Below are 13,785 nucleotides of genomic sequence, written 5' to 3'. Positions count from 1 at the left end.
ACTCCACTATGCTCAGTAAATCAAAGACAACAGAAACAAGAGTAACTACATTATAGAGTAACTAAACAAGTTCCAGTTATTTTTGAAAACTTAAGATATAGAGTCGGTCTCAGGCCTAAGTCATTAAGGAGAGCAAAGCAAAAAAAAGGAGTAAGTTTGCTCCTGGACAAAACCATGTTACAATGCAAGGGGTGCAAATTAGTTGATTATTATGCACATAAGTTCAATACTGGCTGTTTTTTCATGTGGCACACAAATACTTGATAGCTTTATTTTTACACTGCAATTTAAAGTTGATCTAGGACATGGCCTACCCCATCTATAAATCTGTCCTTACATTTTCTCTCCTTAATGATACAGGCCCCTTTATGAGCTGTATGTTTTCATGCTATCTTTTACATCATTCTTTATATTTGATTGCATTATCTGCTATTTTTCAAATACCACCATATTGTTGCTAATGAACACCAGGGGGTAAATGTATCAATCTAAGAGTTTTCCGGCGCTTTTGAAAAACCAATCAGATTCTAGGGGGTAAATGTATGAATGTCCGATTTCTGCAAGTCGCCGGAAATCGGCAACTTTGCAGGTAAAATTTAAAGCGGCGATGGCTTGTAAAGGCAAGTTTGCCTTTGCAAGCCATCGTCCCTTTAAATTTTCACTGCAAAGTCGCCGATTTCCGGCGACTTGCAGAAATCGGACTTTCATACATTTACCCCCAGGTATTATTTATTTAGTACATTCTACAAAATGATAGCTAGAATCTGATTGGTTGTTATAGGCAACATCTCCACTTTTTCAAACCTGCCGGAAAACTCTCAGCTTGATACATTTACCCCCAGGAATTGATTTGTGTCATATTCTTCTTCTCCCTTCTAATCCACCCTAAACATGCTTATTTTAGAGAGCAGCTGTCCTTATAGTGAAGTATTTATTCATTCCGCTCGCATCACTTCAGGAACAGTGCATTAAAACCTTGAACGCGTTTACAAAGCCCAAAGCACATATGAAAATCCCCTTCAGCTAAAACATCTTACGTGAAGCTGTTCAAACATTTAATTTCTGTCTGGCTGAATATAAATGAGATCATTTTTTCCACAAATCCCATCATGTAACATTTTAATAATCTTTGGACTAATAAAAGAGTATCTAAAATTACAAATGTGCACCAGGCAAAATACAATAATTTCAGTAGGAGCCACAAAGAACATCCTTGAAGAGGTCTCAATAGGTTCTTGACTCATTTGTAGTTATTTGTTAATTACCTGTATCCAGATTGACTCATTCGTAGGCCCTGCAGCGGTCAGATTCTCCAGATCTCCACTCCTGTCATAATGAAATGTAGTTCCTGCCACTTTATAATCACCCATCCACTGTATTATGAATACGCCATTCAAGTAATATTTCTCAGGGTCTTCGCTTCTTATCGCAAGGAAGTTTCCAGCGGCTTCAACCTCTTTTATTTTTATTGCTCTTGCTCCCTTTGGAATGATACCAATATCCACGTATCCTGGGTGAAAAATATGGAGACAGCACCTTAAAGTGAAAAACATTCTGGGAGTTTTTTTTTATTTGTTTTAGAGATTAATGGCCAGTGTGAGGACAGCTGGGTTGGAACCAAAGCTCACTAGATACTGGTCCCCTAAGTTCACAGGCCACATAGGTAAAGAGTTAGGAAAGCAATAATAATCCCTTTTATTAAACAAAGTGCACACACTTAGTAAAATACAACAGTGCTCCCCAAGGTGAAACTTGTTCTCCCACCAAAATTAACAAGTGTCAAACAATCACCAGTGCAAGTAAAGTTCCCAACAAAGTCCCAGCAATAATAGTCCACAGAAGATAGTCCAAGTTGGCGAGGGTTTACAGTAACTCAAAGACAACAGAAACAACTGTGGGTAAGTCTGAAAACCTTGAGGACCCCGGGGGCTCGGACAACTCTCCTCCAGCTTGGTGGGACCCTGGGCATTAGTCTCCTTGACGATGCAGGCTCACTAATTCCCCAGAATCTATAAGTGCCTCCCAATGGAGTGGTGACAGATTCAGTCCTAAAGGTGCTCTCCACTCTGTGTGGAGAAGCTCCTGCAATACTTTCTGGTCTTGAGAGAATACAGTTACTCTCAATCAGTCCAAGTTCTTGCTCTCTCAAGATTCTCCAACAACCCCTCTCCCTCCCTGGGCATCCCTTTTTGTCCCTTCTCACAAGACACCCAATCCTGGCCCCCTCCCTGGGTCAACCCAACGCTCATTGTCCCCTCATGATTGGTGGTGTGAAGAGTGGGGGGGGTAACAGGGGTGGAAGTAGAGCATGACATCAGTGGTCTCCCACCTGCGGTCATGGTGCCATTCAGTCTGAGTTGAAGACTTGCTGTAACAATAGTTAGCAAACAGGCAGAGTCCACCTCCTGATTCTAGATAAAGTCTTGAACCTCCTGTTATTAACCTCTTCCACTCTTTTTGATGTCACAGGGTACACAGCTGTTTTACACTTCCTGTGAGCTGCCTCCCCCCTCCCTCTCTAGCCACCACAGCAATACTGGACCTGGCATTTAATAACAGAAAGAGCCACTGCTATTCAATTGGTCCACTGATTGACAGACCGGGTTGGCCCGATATTCTCAATGTAAGGACCAGTCTTGCAACAGCCTGTTACTAAGGAAGGAGCAAAGCAGAAAAAAGTGGGAAATTTGCACCTTGACAGAGCCCTGTTGCACTTTTTTTTGGTTTGGGGGGGAACAAATTTAAAATATGCAGACAGATTTACAGTTGGCAGGGGCATGTCCTAACTTACTGTAGTGTAAAAATAAAGCTGTCCACTATTTGCGTGCTTATGCAAAAGCAGCCAGTATTTCCCTGCATGTAAACAAAAAAAAGTTATTTGCTTATTAGGATAGGGAAGTGGTTCTAGTGCATCCTCTGTTTTATTTACTTTGCTGCTAACTCGGCATCAGGCCCTGAATGTCTAAAATGGTCTTTAGGATGGGGAAGTGGTTCTAGTGAGTCCTCTGTCTATAGCTGCCCCCTCCTCCACATTAATTTCGCGATTTGAAAAAGTAGCTCAAAAATCTATTTGCAGGACTCAGTACAAACTGCTTGAACATCTGTAGCCTAAGTTGTGCCTGCCAATAGCTGCCTTAATCATACAGATATCTGCTGTGGCTTTCATGATTTGAGCAAACCATATTGTTCCAATGGAAGCAGGGGGGGGAACAGGTGGGCATTAAAAAAAATGCTGGTAAGGTAGTAAACCATCTAAATTGTAATTGAAAATGATTGTGTTGTAAACAGTGACATTGACTTGCAATTAGCTGAGGAACCAAGGGTTAATATTATCTACTTTTATCGGTCACATAACACCTTTCTGGTTTATCATAAACGCTGCCTTTCAAGAAGAATGGGGAAAACAATTACCAAATCCTTCACTCTGATCAAACGTTTTCTCGATCGTTTGGCAGCTCGAGCCGTCTCCCAGGCAGATTCCACATCGGTCCTCTGTGGCGTTGGAATTTATTTCATAGTCGCAGCCAACGCTCTAAAGGATAAATGTTATAGTCAGAATCAACAGGGTTGAAATACACTTATATATTGATTCAAAGCGTCCAGAGGATTAAAGTGCTGTTCAGCTTTGCATTTTAAATATGACTTTATCTTTCTGAACAGTGGCTGGCACAACTCATTTACAGTCTGCTGAAAAGCTGATAGCAGGCCCGAGGCTCCAAGCAGGGCCGGATTTACCATTAGGCAACCTAGGCAATTGCCTAGGGCCCAGCGGTCCCCAGAGGGCCCTCCCAGGGCTGGCGGTGAGACCACCCTTTAAAAATGGGCCGCTACTTATGGGCCAGTGCTATGTGCTTGCGCCCCTGGGCTAAAGTCTTCCAGCCAGCCCCTGAATAGGGGTATATGTTGTCCTAAAAAACTATAGTGCTATGGATTTTTTCAGGGAGGGGGCCCCAAACCAGTATCTTGCCTAGGGCCCCATGTGGTCTAAATCCGGCTCTGGCTCCAGGCACTACAAACTTTAACATTCTACATAGGGCTGTACAGTAATAATTCAATGCGCCATTCATCTCTGAAGTGCGCTGGAATAGGATTGGTTGCTATGGGTAACAGCTCATTTGTGCAAGAATTGTATTGTATCACATTCTATAATGCTTAACTTAAATCAATTAGATACATCTGTAAAATATTTTATTTCTATACAATAAACTGCGGATTTCTAGCATATGGTCAGTGTCAATCAAACGTGACCGGAGCGTGATAATAGCAGGTGACACAGCTGTTTTTGCTACTTCTAGACTACTTTTTTAAAGAAAGATAGAGACATCTACAGAGCAATATCACCCAATGAGGGAGAAGTTTAAAAAAGAAGAAATATATTTTTATTTATTACAATGATTATCTCAGATGGATATCTGTATTATCAGATGCCTTCCAAATCCTTTTTTTTTTTTTTTAATTAATCCTAAGTGTAATTTCTAACAGTCTTTTCCACAATCAAATAAATGCAAACATTGTTAGTACCATGCAGAGAATAAATATACCATTGGCTTTTCATACAGTATAATTCGTGGTTCACATGTAAACAGGGCCATACTATAAGCTCATAGCTCCCTCTCATATTCCGGACTAATACATGGTAGGTAACAACGAACCTGGCCTTAATTTAAAATTCCGCTTCCTTCACTGGCCCACCAATGTGTATACTAAGGTGTTTTCAAAACTTAGCTCCACTAAGCTCACAGCAATTTTTGTCACTTATTTAATTTTCAGTATAGCAGAGTGGAGGCAAAAACAAGCACCACTGAGGGTGAAGATGTGTAGGGGGCTCTCTTGTCTGCACCTGTTGCCATCCTTGCTACTCCTAAGCGCTTAACCTCATGCACCCGCCCAAGAATGACTCATTGTCTTCAGTCTTTACCATGGGAGTACCTCAAGATTAGTATCTTGCTACGTTTTTCTTTCATGATTAGAGAAACGCTGCCCTCTTATATTTTAAAATGAATTTCAGTTTATACCTCTCCCTATCACAATTTTGCACCCTCAAATATTTTGCACCCTCCACTCCACCCCAAAAAAAAGCATTGCGCCCTAGGCTGCAGTCTAGTCAGCCTATTGGATAATCAGGCCCTGCATGTAAATAGGACACATTCATTCTGAGAGAGAATTAGTCCATTACAAATCAGTGAATATTATATAGGCTCATGAGTCAGTCACTGTCCAAAATCATTGAATATAATAAAGTATTGAATAAAAGTTGTCAATAATCAAATGTAGTCATAAAAGCCCTAAAAGTGAGTGATTCAGTTAAATAATAATAATAATAATAATAATAATGGAGGCTAATGACCAGAATAGATGGACATGTGTCCCTGAGCTGGACATAATATCTGACCTCACTGGATCTCCAGTGCACTAGTAAAGAAAATAGAGTTTATAGAAACACGAAACCATGTAAATTAAATTGACTTTAATGGGATTATCGGTTGCCCAAATTATAATCCCAATTACAATTCTCCGGGCAGAAACACTGACCTGACTATGAACATGGGTTTGTACAATGACACAGGAGACATTGTGACATTGCTATTTGTAGCATGAAAAATTAATAATGCAATTAAATAGTCAATATTTTGTTCCAGCTGGGCCTAATAAAAGTGTGAATTAAAACAATTAATATAATTTGCTGCCAGAGCAATCATACAATTTGAAGAACTCGAATTCAGAAGCATACTTTAGACTTGTGTAATACCCTGCAAATCACAGGTATATTACTGTAGGCATTGATTCGGAAAACTACAGTTCCCCAGAGTGCCGTTGGGAGGTTAAATGCAAATTGTGTTGGCCATCTTGATGTGGGCAAACTGCAATGAATGAACTAGAAGGTTCCAAGAAATTATTGGGGAAAAGGGTAAGAGCAAAAAACAGAGACTCATGGATTTTTTTGGTGTGAAATGTGCTATAAAGGCTGCCTGTGATAATGGAGGATCTTCCCACAAAGAGCTACTGAATGCTATTGCTTTGTCCTGAAGGATTTTTGCAGTTCTGAGACTTAAAAGCCAGCCCATAGGGAGACATCTTTGAAGAAGTAGGAAAAGACCTAGCTTTCAAGTGCCTATCAGATGTCAGCAGGACTCATATGAAAACAGATAAGTTTATGATGTTTTTTCGTTTGCTATGTTCAAGTTATTGAAACAAATGAGACAACAAACTGTGTGATTAAACCTCTAACCGAGACTGTAATATTTCTATTGAGAGGTTATACTGCTGTCTGAAGGGAAAGTTTATTCCAGCCAAATCTGCTATTTAAAGTTACCTGCAAGCTAACGCAGTGTGCAAGGGACATAGAGAGAGAAATCATTTGTCCCAAGAGTTTGTCTATATTGCATCAAACGTTTGATTATATTGTAAAACTGCCTAAAAATGGTTGCTGCAGAGAGAGTTGCAAGTTGTTTAACCCTACAATTGCTGGGAGAGATCTGCTTATTCCATTAGATGGATTGTTAAATAGACATTGTCCTTTACACTGAAAATTATTTATTGTGCAGAATTGCCGTTGTTTATGGAGATCAGGAGTCACGCATGCATCAAGTTGATTACTGGTTTCACCTTGTACAAGTAAATAAGCTTCATGTGTCGGCTGAAACTTTGCTTAAACCTGTGGATTATAATTTGCCCCTTTGGGTTTTGTATATCGCAAAGTGACCATAGTCTACAGTCATTTCTTCGAATGCATCTAACATGAACCAGCCAGATTACTTTTTGTTGCATCTCTATTGATTTTTGTGTGATAAGTATGATCTGTATAATTTCACTAAAAGTATTATGATTGATTGGTTTATATAATCTGCTGTCGCAGCATTTAGTGTACTTGTTTAATCAACTCATAGCAATCGGTTATCTCCTAAAGTATCAATCCAGTGAAATCCATTTCACTGAAGCACAGTGCTTAAATTTAAAGTGGGATATATTTATTTAGTGACCTTTGTGTTGTGTTGATTTATGTTTAGATAGTGTTGAACCAAGATTCCTAAAATGTTATTTATTTTGTGACATGTTGAATAACATTGCATGTTGATAGTATCAAGCTATTACTTCCCTACACTACCGCTACTTATCTGGTTCTGTGATAAAGCCTTATGCCACAACAAAGAGAATAGACCCACGAGTTTATGCAGTTTTAACCCTGTGTTCCTTGTCTTATTCCAACACTACTGGGGGGACCTTCGCCTCACTACCATACCACCGGGCCTGTAGAATCCTTCTTTACACTACTTCTGGGATGCCAACCATTACACTTGTATACAATATATACACATATAGCTTTTTCACATTCTGCGTCAGGGGACAAAATAAACTTTTATCTCTCTAGGTGGGTTGGAACTTCTCTTCCCTCACTATTTGCCCCCCATGACAGCAGATCTGTGATCCTACTTACACCCACAGGGAGCGCAGATTCCCAATTTCTTACTTGTACACAATATAGACCATTGAATACATAGAAGTTTTACTATATGGTACAATTGAGCCAGCTCTGTGCTCGGGGAACCCCAGTATGTCTGCTACCACCAAGCATTTGTTCATATGCGATTTCAATATGTGATGGATTGGGGGGGGCATTTTTAAAAGTTGGCTCTTATGGTTAAATATGCACAGTTACTGGGACATACAATATTAACAATATTAAGAATTCCATAATTGACTGGGTGGGTGGGGGGGGGGAGGGTTGGTAAGAGAACACCCCTAATCAATGTTAAAATTTTCCCCTTATGACAATATTGTATATGCCAGTAACTGTGCATACCTTAACATAACACTACAGAAAATGTACTAAATCAAAAGTCAAAATCAAAAATCAGAACAATCTTAAAATTGAGATAATTATTTAAAGAAAGTGCTTTATAGTGGTTTTTACTAGAGATGGGCGGGTCCGGTTCTCCGAGAACCGAACCCACACGAACTTTGGGTATCCGAGTACCGAGCTGAGCAGCTCGGTACTCTCCCGCCCGTTCCGAATCCAAATCGAGGCCGAACGTCATTGTGACGTCATCGGATCTCGGGGCTTGGTTCTCGCGATACTTCAACTTTATAAATACATGCCTCCACAGCAATCCATCGCCATTTGACAGAGGGAGAGAGCAGGGTGTAGTCATAGGCTAATTAGAGCAGGGACAGAGAATACAATATTGTTCTTGCAATTGCTCTAACCAAAATCGCTAGTGCAGAGAGGAGGATAGAGGTTTATTATTTTTTCTTCATATCTGGCACTCCCCAGCGCTTTTGGGGTGTCCCCCATAATTGTGCATAAATATTTCTGGCTGTCAAAAGTCATATCTGTCAGCAGTATCTACTAAATAATTTTTAGCACTCCTCAGTGCTTTTGGGGTGTCCTCCCTAATTGTGCATTAATATTTCTGGCTGTCAAAAGTCATATCTGTCAGCAGTATCTACTAAATAATTTTTAGCACTCCTCAGTGCTTTTGGGGTGTCCTCCCTAATTGTGCATTAATATTTCTGGCTGTCAAAAGTCATATCTGTCAGCAGTATCTACTAAATAATTTTTAGCACTCCTCAGTGCTTTTGGGGTGTCCTCCCTAATTGTGCATTAATATTTCTGGCTGTCAAAAGTCATATCTGTCAGCAGTATCTACCAAATAATTTTTAGCACTCCTCAGTGCTTTTGGGGTGTCCTCCCTAATTGTGCATTAATATTTCTGGCTGTCAAAAGTCATTTCTGTCAGCAGTATCTACTAAATAATTTTTAGCACATCTCAGTGCTTTTGGGGTGTCCTCCCTAATTGTGCATTAATATTTCTGGCTGTCAAAAGTCATATCTGTCAGCAGTATCTACTAAATAATTTTTAGCACTCCTCAATGCTTTTGGGGTGTCCTCCCTAATTGTGCATTAATATTTCTGGCTGTCAAAAGTCATATCTGTCAGCAGTATCTACTAAATAATTTTTAGCACTCCTCAGTGCTTTTGGGGTGTCCTCCCTAATTGTGCATTAATATTTCTGGCTGTCAAAAGTCATTTCTGTCAGCAGTATCTACTAAATAATTTTTAGCACTCCTCAGTGCTTTTGGGGTGTCCTCCCTAATTGTGCATTAATATTTCTGGCTGTCAAAAGTCATATCTGTCAGCAGTATCTACTAAATAATTTTTAGCACTCCTCAGTACTTTTGGGGTGTCCTCCCTAATTGTGCATTAATATTTCTGGCTGTCAAAAGTCATATCTGTCAGCAGTATCTACCAAATAATTTTTAGCACTCCTCAGTGCTTTTGGGGTGTCCTCCCTAATTGTGCATTAATATTTCTGGCTGTCAAAAGTCATTTCTGTCAGCAGTATCTACTAAATAATTTTTAGCACACCTCAGTGCTTTTGGGGTGTCCTCCCTAATTGTGCATTAATATTTCTGGCTGTCAAAAGTCATATCTGTCAGCAGTATCTACTAAATAATTTTTAGCACTCCTCAGTGCTTTTGGGGTGTCCTCCCTAATTGTGCATTAATATTTCTGGCTGTCAAAAGTCATATCTGTCAGCAGTATCTACTAAATAATTTTTAGCACTCCTCAGTGCTTTTGGGGTGTCCTCCCTAATTGTGCATTAATATTTCTGGCTGTCAAAAGTCATATCTGTCAGCAGTATCTACTAAATAATTTTTAGCACTCCTCAGTACTTTTGGGGTGTCCTCCCTAATTGTGCATTAATATTTCTGGCTGTAAAAAGTCATTTCTGTCAGCAGTATCTACTAAATAATTTTTAGCACACCTCAGTGCTTTTGGGGTGTCCTCCCTAATTGTGCATTAATATTTCTGGCTGTCAAAAGTCATATCTGTCAGCAGTATCTACTAAATAATTTTTAGCACTCCTCAGTGCTTTTGGGGTGTCCTCCCTAATTGTGCATTAATATTTCTGGCTGTCAAAAGTCATAACTGTCAGCAGTATCTACTAAATAATTTTTAGCACTCCCCAGTGGTTTGCGCTCAGAATGGATTCAAAGCAGTCCACATATGATCTGAATGAGCAACCAGGTTCTGTCACCAGTCCTGATGTTAGTGTTCCCAGTACGTCATCTGGCCAAGGCGATGTCAAACAACAGAGTGTTTTCAAATTAGTACAAAAAACAAAAACCAAAAAAAAATTTACTGTATTGAAGCGAAAAGGAAGTGTAACTGAGCAAAAGTTAAGTGACGATAAAAAAAAAATTGCAAGCATGCCATTCTACACACGCAGTGGCAAAGAGAGAATGTGGCCTTCACCTTTGGCTATTAGTGGCAGATCCCAAAAAGTTACCCAGCCTACAATTGGTGCACAACTACTGTTACGCGTCAAAGCCGAGCTGCAAGATAACAGTGAGGCATTACAGGAGAATATTTGCTCTGATTCACAAATGACAACAATCCCTGTGGAGAGTCCATCCAACAGTGGGATGTCTAATCGTGAGCATTCTGCTGATGTGTGCCTTAATAGCCCGAGTGCAGCCGGTGATACCCAAATTGAGGATGCCACTTTGGAATTAGAAGAGGATGAGGGGGAGATTTGTGTAGGCGACGAGGGCGCTAATGAGGATGTTGATGAGGATGAGGTTGTTTGTGTAAGTCCTGCACCAGTGGCAGCAGTTCTGGCACGTGACAAGAAAAAGGCCATTGTCATGCCTGGGCATAAAACAAAAAAATCCACTTCTTATGTGTGGAATTATTTCTACCCAAATCCAGACAACAATTGTATAGCCATTTGTAGTGTATGTGAAGCCACAGTCAGTCGAGGGAGGGACCTTAACCATCTTGGAACCTCGTCTATGTTACGCCATTTAACGAGAGTTCATGGCAAAGTGTTGGGAAAAGCTGAAAGTTCTTCCCAAAAGAATACAAGCACTCCCTCATCAGCTAAGACCCTCCGCTCACCGACATACCGACGGCTACAAAATACACCCACCACACCATCCTCATCAATATCCTCAGTAGCGCTCGGAGTTAGCCCGGCATCCCACTTAAGGCTGGATGACTCCGGCACTATTATTGATTCCTCTGAAGAAAGCGTTAGTCCTGCTGCTGCTGTTGTTGCTGCTGGGGGTGAATCGTCATCCCAGAGGCAGGTTAATAAAATGAGCAGTCCTACATTTCAGCAATTAACTGTGAAACAATCATTTGCGAGGGGAAGCAAATATGACAGCAGTCACCCAGTCGCCAAGCGAATCACAGACGCCATGGCTGCAATGTTAGTGTTAGATCTGCGTCCAATCTCCACAATAAATGCAGCTGGTTTTTCACAGTTAATTGAGGTTTTGTGTCTGCGTTACAGAATTCCATCGCGACACCATTTCTCCCGTAAAGCTATTCCACAACTATACCAAAAAGTGTGTAAAAATGTAGAGATTGCGCTGAAAAATGCCATTCTGCCCACTGTTCACTTAACCACAGATATGTGGACAAGTGGAAGTGGCCAAACCAAAGACTATATGACTGTGACAGCCCACTGGGTTGGTCATTCACCTTCACCAGCAGGAACAGCAGCAGCATGTACACCACTACGTAACATTTGTCACAGGCAGGCCACTCTTTGTATCACCGGCTTCACTAACAGGCATACGGCTGACAATTTGTTACGCAAACTGAGAGATGTGATTGATGCATGGCTTATACCACTCGGACTCTCCCCAGGGTATGTCATTTCAGATAACGCCAACAATATAGTGCGAGCATTACAGCTGGGTGATTTCCAACATATTCCCTGTTTTGCTCACACCATCAACTTGGTGGTGCAGAGCTTCCTACGAAATAACCGTGAGGTGCAGGAGATGCTTTCGGTGGCCCGTAAAATTTCAGGCCATTTCAGGCATTCAGCCACAGCATGTAGGAGATTACAGCAGCTCCAAGAGCAGTTTAACTTGCCCTGCCACCAACTTAAGCAAGAGGTGGTAACTCGGTGGAATTCCACCCTGTACATGCTTCAGAGGATGGAGGAACAGCGCAAAGCCATCCAAGCATATTGCACAAGTCATGACATTGGGAAAGGAGGGGGGATGTATTTCACTCTTGCACAGTGGGGAATCCTTTCAGTGCTGTGCAAGGTGCTGAAACCATTTGAAGTTGTGACATGTGAGGTCAGTGCAGACTCTGCTAGTTTGAGCCAAGTCATTCCTTTAATTAGACTATTGGAAAAGCAGCTTGAGAAAATGAAGGAGGAGCTGAAAGCAAGCAATTCAGCAAAGTATGTTGGCCTTGTCGATCAAGTACTTAATTCGCTTCACAATGATCCTCGAGTTATTAAGATCTTGAACTCGGATCAGTACGTTTTGGCCACTGTGCTTGATCCAAGGTTTAAAACCTACATTGAGTCTTTACTTGTAAATGAGCGAGATGTGAACTTTTGCAAGGAGCTATTGCTCAGCAAGTTGGCCGCTGAACTGGGCCTCGGCTTGACGACGTGTCCTCCTTCACTTTCTCAAGCTGTTGCTCGTAAAAAATTAAATTTCCAAACAAGAAGCAGGGAAGACACAGGGGGCAGACCAGAACAATTTAACATCTGGGCTGGTTTGAAGGATTTTTCAAAAAAATGTGTCACTTTGCCCATAACTCCATCCAATATGAGTATAAACATGCAAAGGATGGTGGAGGATTACTTTCAAGAGGTAGTTGATATGGAAATGTCAGACAGTCCCTTTCCTTACTGGGAAGAAAAGCAGGCCATTTGGAAACCCATGTACAAACTTGCTTTGCAATACCTAAGCTGCCCACCCTCCAGTGTGTACTCTGAACGAGTGTTCAGCACAGCAGGGAACTTAGTCAGTGATCGCCGTAGAAGGTTACTTCCCAAAAATGTGGAGAAAATGATGTTTATAAAAATGAACTACATCTTCCACGAGGAAGGCCTTCACCATCCAAGACATCCAAGCACTGACTGTTCTCTAATGGCGGATTCAAGCGGCGATGAATTGATAGTCTGTGATGATGACGTACACACCGATGAGGGTGAGGATTAAGCTGAAGATGATGCCGATAATATCTTTTCAAAACTTTCTATGTAAGTGTAGGGTGCAATCTACCCCCAAAGAGGAAAGGGACTTGTGGCATTTCCATATCACATACCATCTTGAAAGGCTGCTGTTAGGGCAATTTATCCTTAAGGGTAGGGTGTCATAGACAGAGTGACCCTAAACTGGCTTTGTCCATTTTTCATAATATTGTACAGTCTATAATGGCTGAATTTTTGGGTATTTTATACAAGTGGAGGGGGGCCTAGAGAGACAGAAACCAAACTGGCTTTTTCCATGTCAATTAATATTGTAGAGTCTATAATGGCTGAATTTTTTGGTATTTTATACAAGTGGAGGGGGGCCTAGAGAGACAGAGTGACCCCAAACTGTCTTTCTCCATGTCAATTAATATTGTACAGTCTATAATGGCTGAATTTTTTAGTATTTTATACAAGTGGAGGGGGGCCTAGAGAGACAGAAACCAAACTGGCTTTTTCCATGTCAATTAATATTGTACAGTCTATAATGGCTGAATTTTTTGGTATTTTATACAAGTGGAGGGGGGCCTTGAGAGACAGAAACCAAACTGGCTTTTTCCATTTCTTTACATATTTAACTATAAGTGTAGGGTGTAATATACATTCAAAGACGATGGCTGCATTGCCAATATGCATAGATGGAGAGGAAGACAATCTGTTTTGTGTGTAGAATAGGTCTACCAACGAAGAATTAAACTGTTTTTTTGGATGATTTATTACCTCAACAATTAGATTACTTGTCTCTAAAACAGTTGGAGCACTAAATTGGGTT

General features: G+C 40.8%; 1 protein-coding gene across 1 annotated transcript in view; it reads right to left on the bottom strand.

The window, feature by feature from the left end:
* ADAMTS12 (ADAM metallopeptidase with thrombospondin type 1 motif 12) overlaps window positions 1-13,785 on the bottom strand; it is a 461,827-nt gene that overhangs the window by 154,800 nt on the left and 293,242 nt on the right. Inside the window, exons 14-15 of the mRNA XM_075214451.1 lie at window positions 3,412-3,532; window positions 1,266-1,510 (exon numbers count right to left, since the gene is read on the bottom strand). Of these exons, the coding sequence (XP_075070552.1) occupies window positions 1,266-1,510; window positions 3,412-3,532 (366 nt within the window). The remainder of the gene's footprint in view (window positions 1-1,265; window positions 1,511-3,411; window positions 3,533-13,785) is intronic.

This window comes from Mixophyes fleayi, chromosome 1 (assembly GCF_038048845.1).
Source record: "Mixophyes fleayi isolate aMixFle1 chromosome 1, aMixFle1.hap1, whole genome shotgun sequence".
Taxonomy (NCBI): Eukaryota; Metazoa; Chordata; class Amphibia; order Anura; family Limnodynastidae; genus Mixophyes; species Mixophyes fleayi.
The sequence above is the reverse complement of the archived record's forward strand: the minus strand, read 5'-3'. Positions and strand labels throughout refer to the sequence as shown.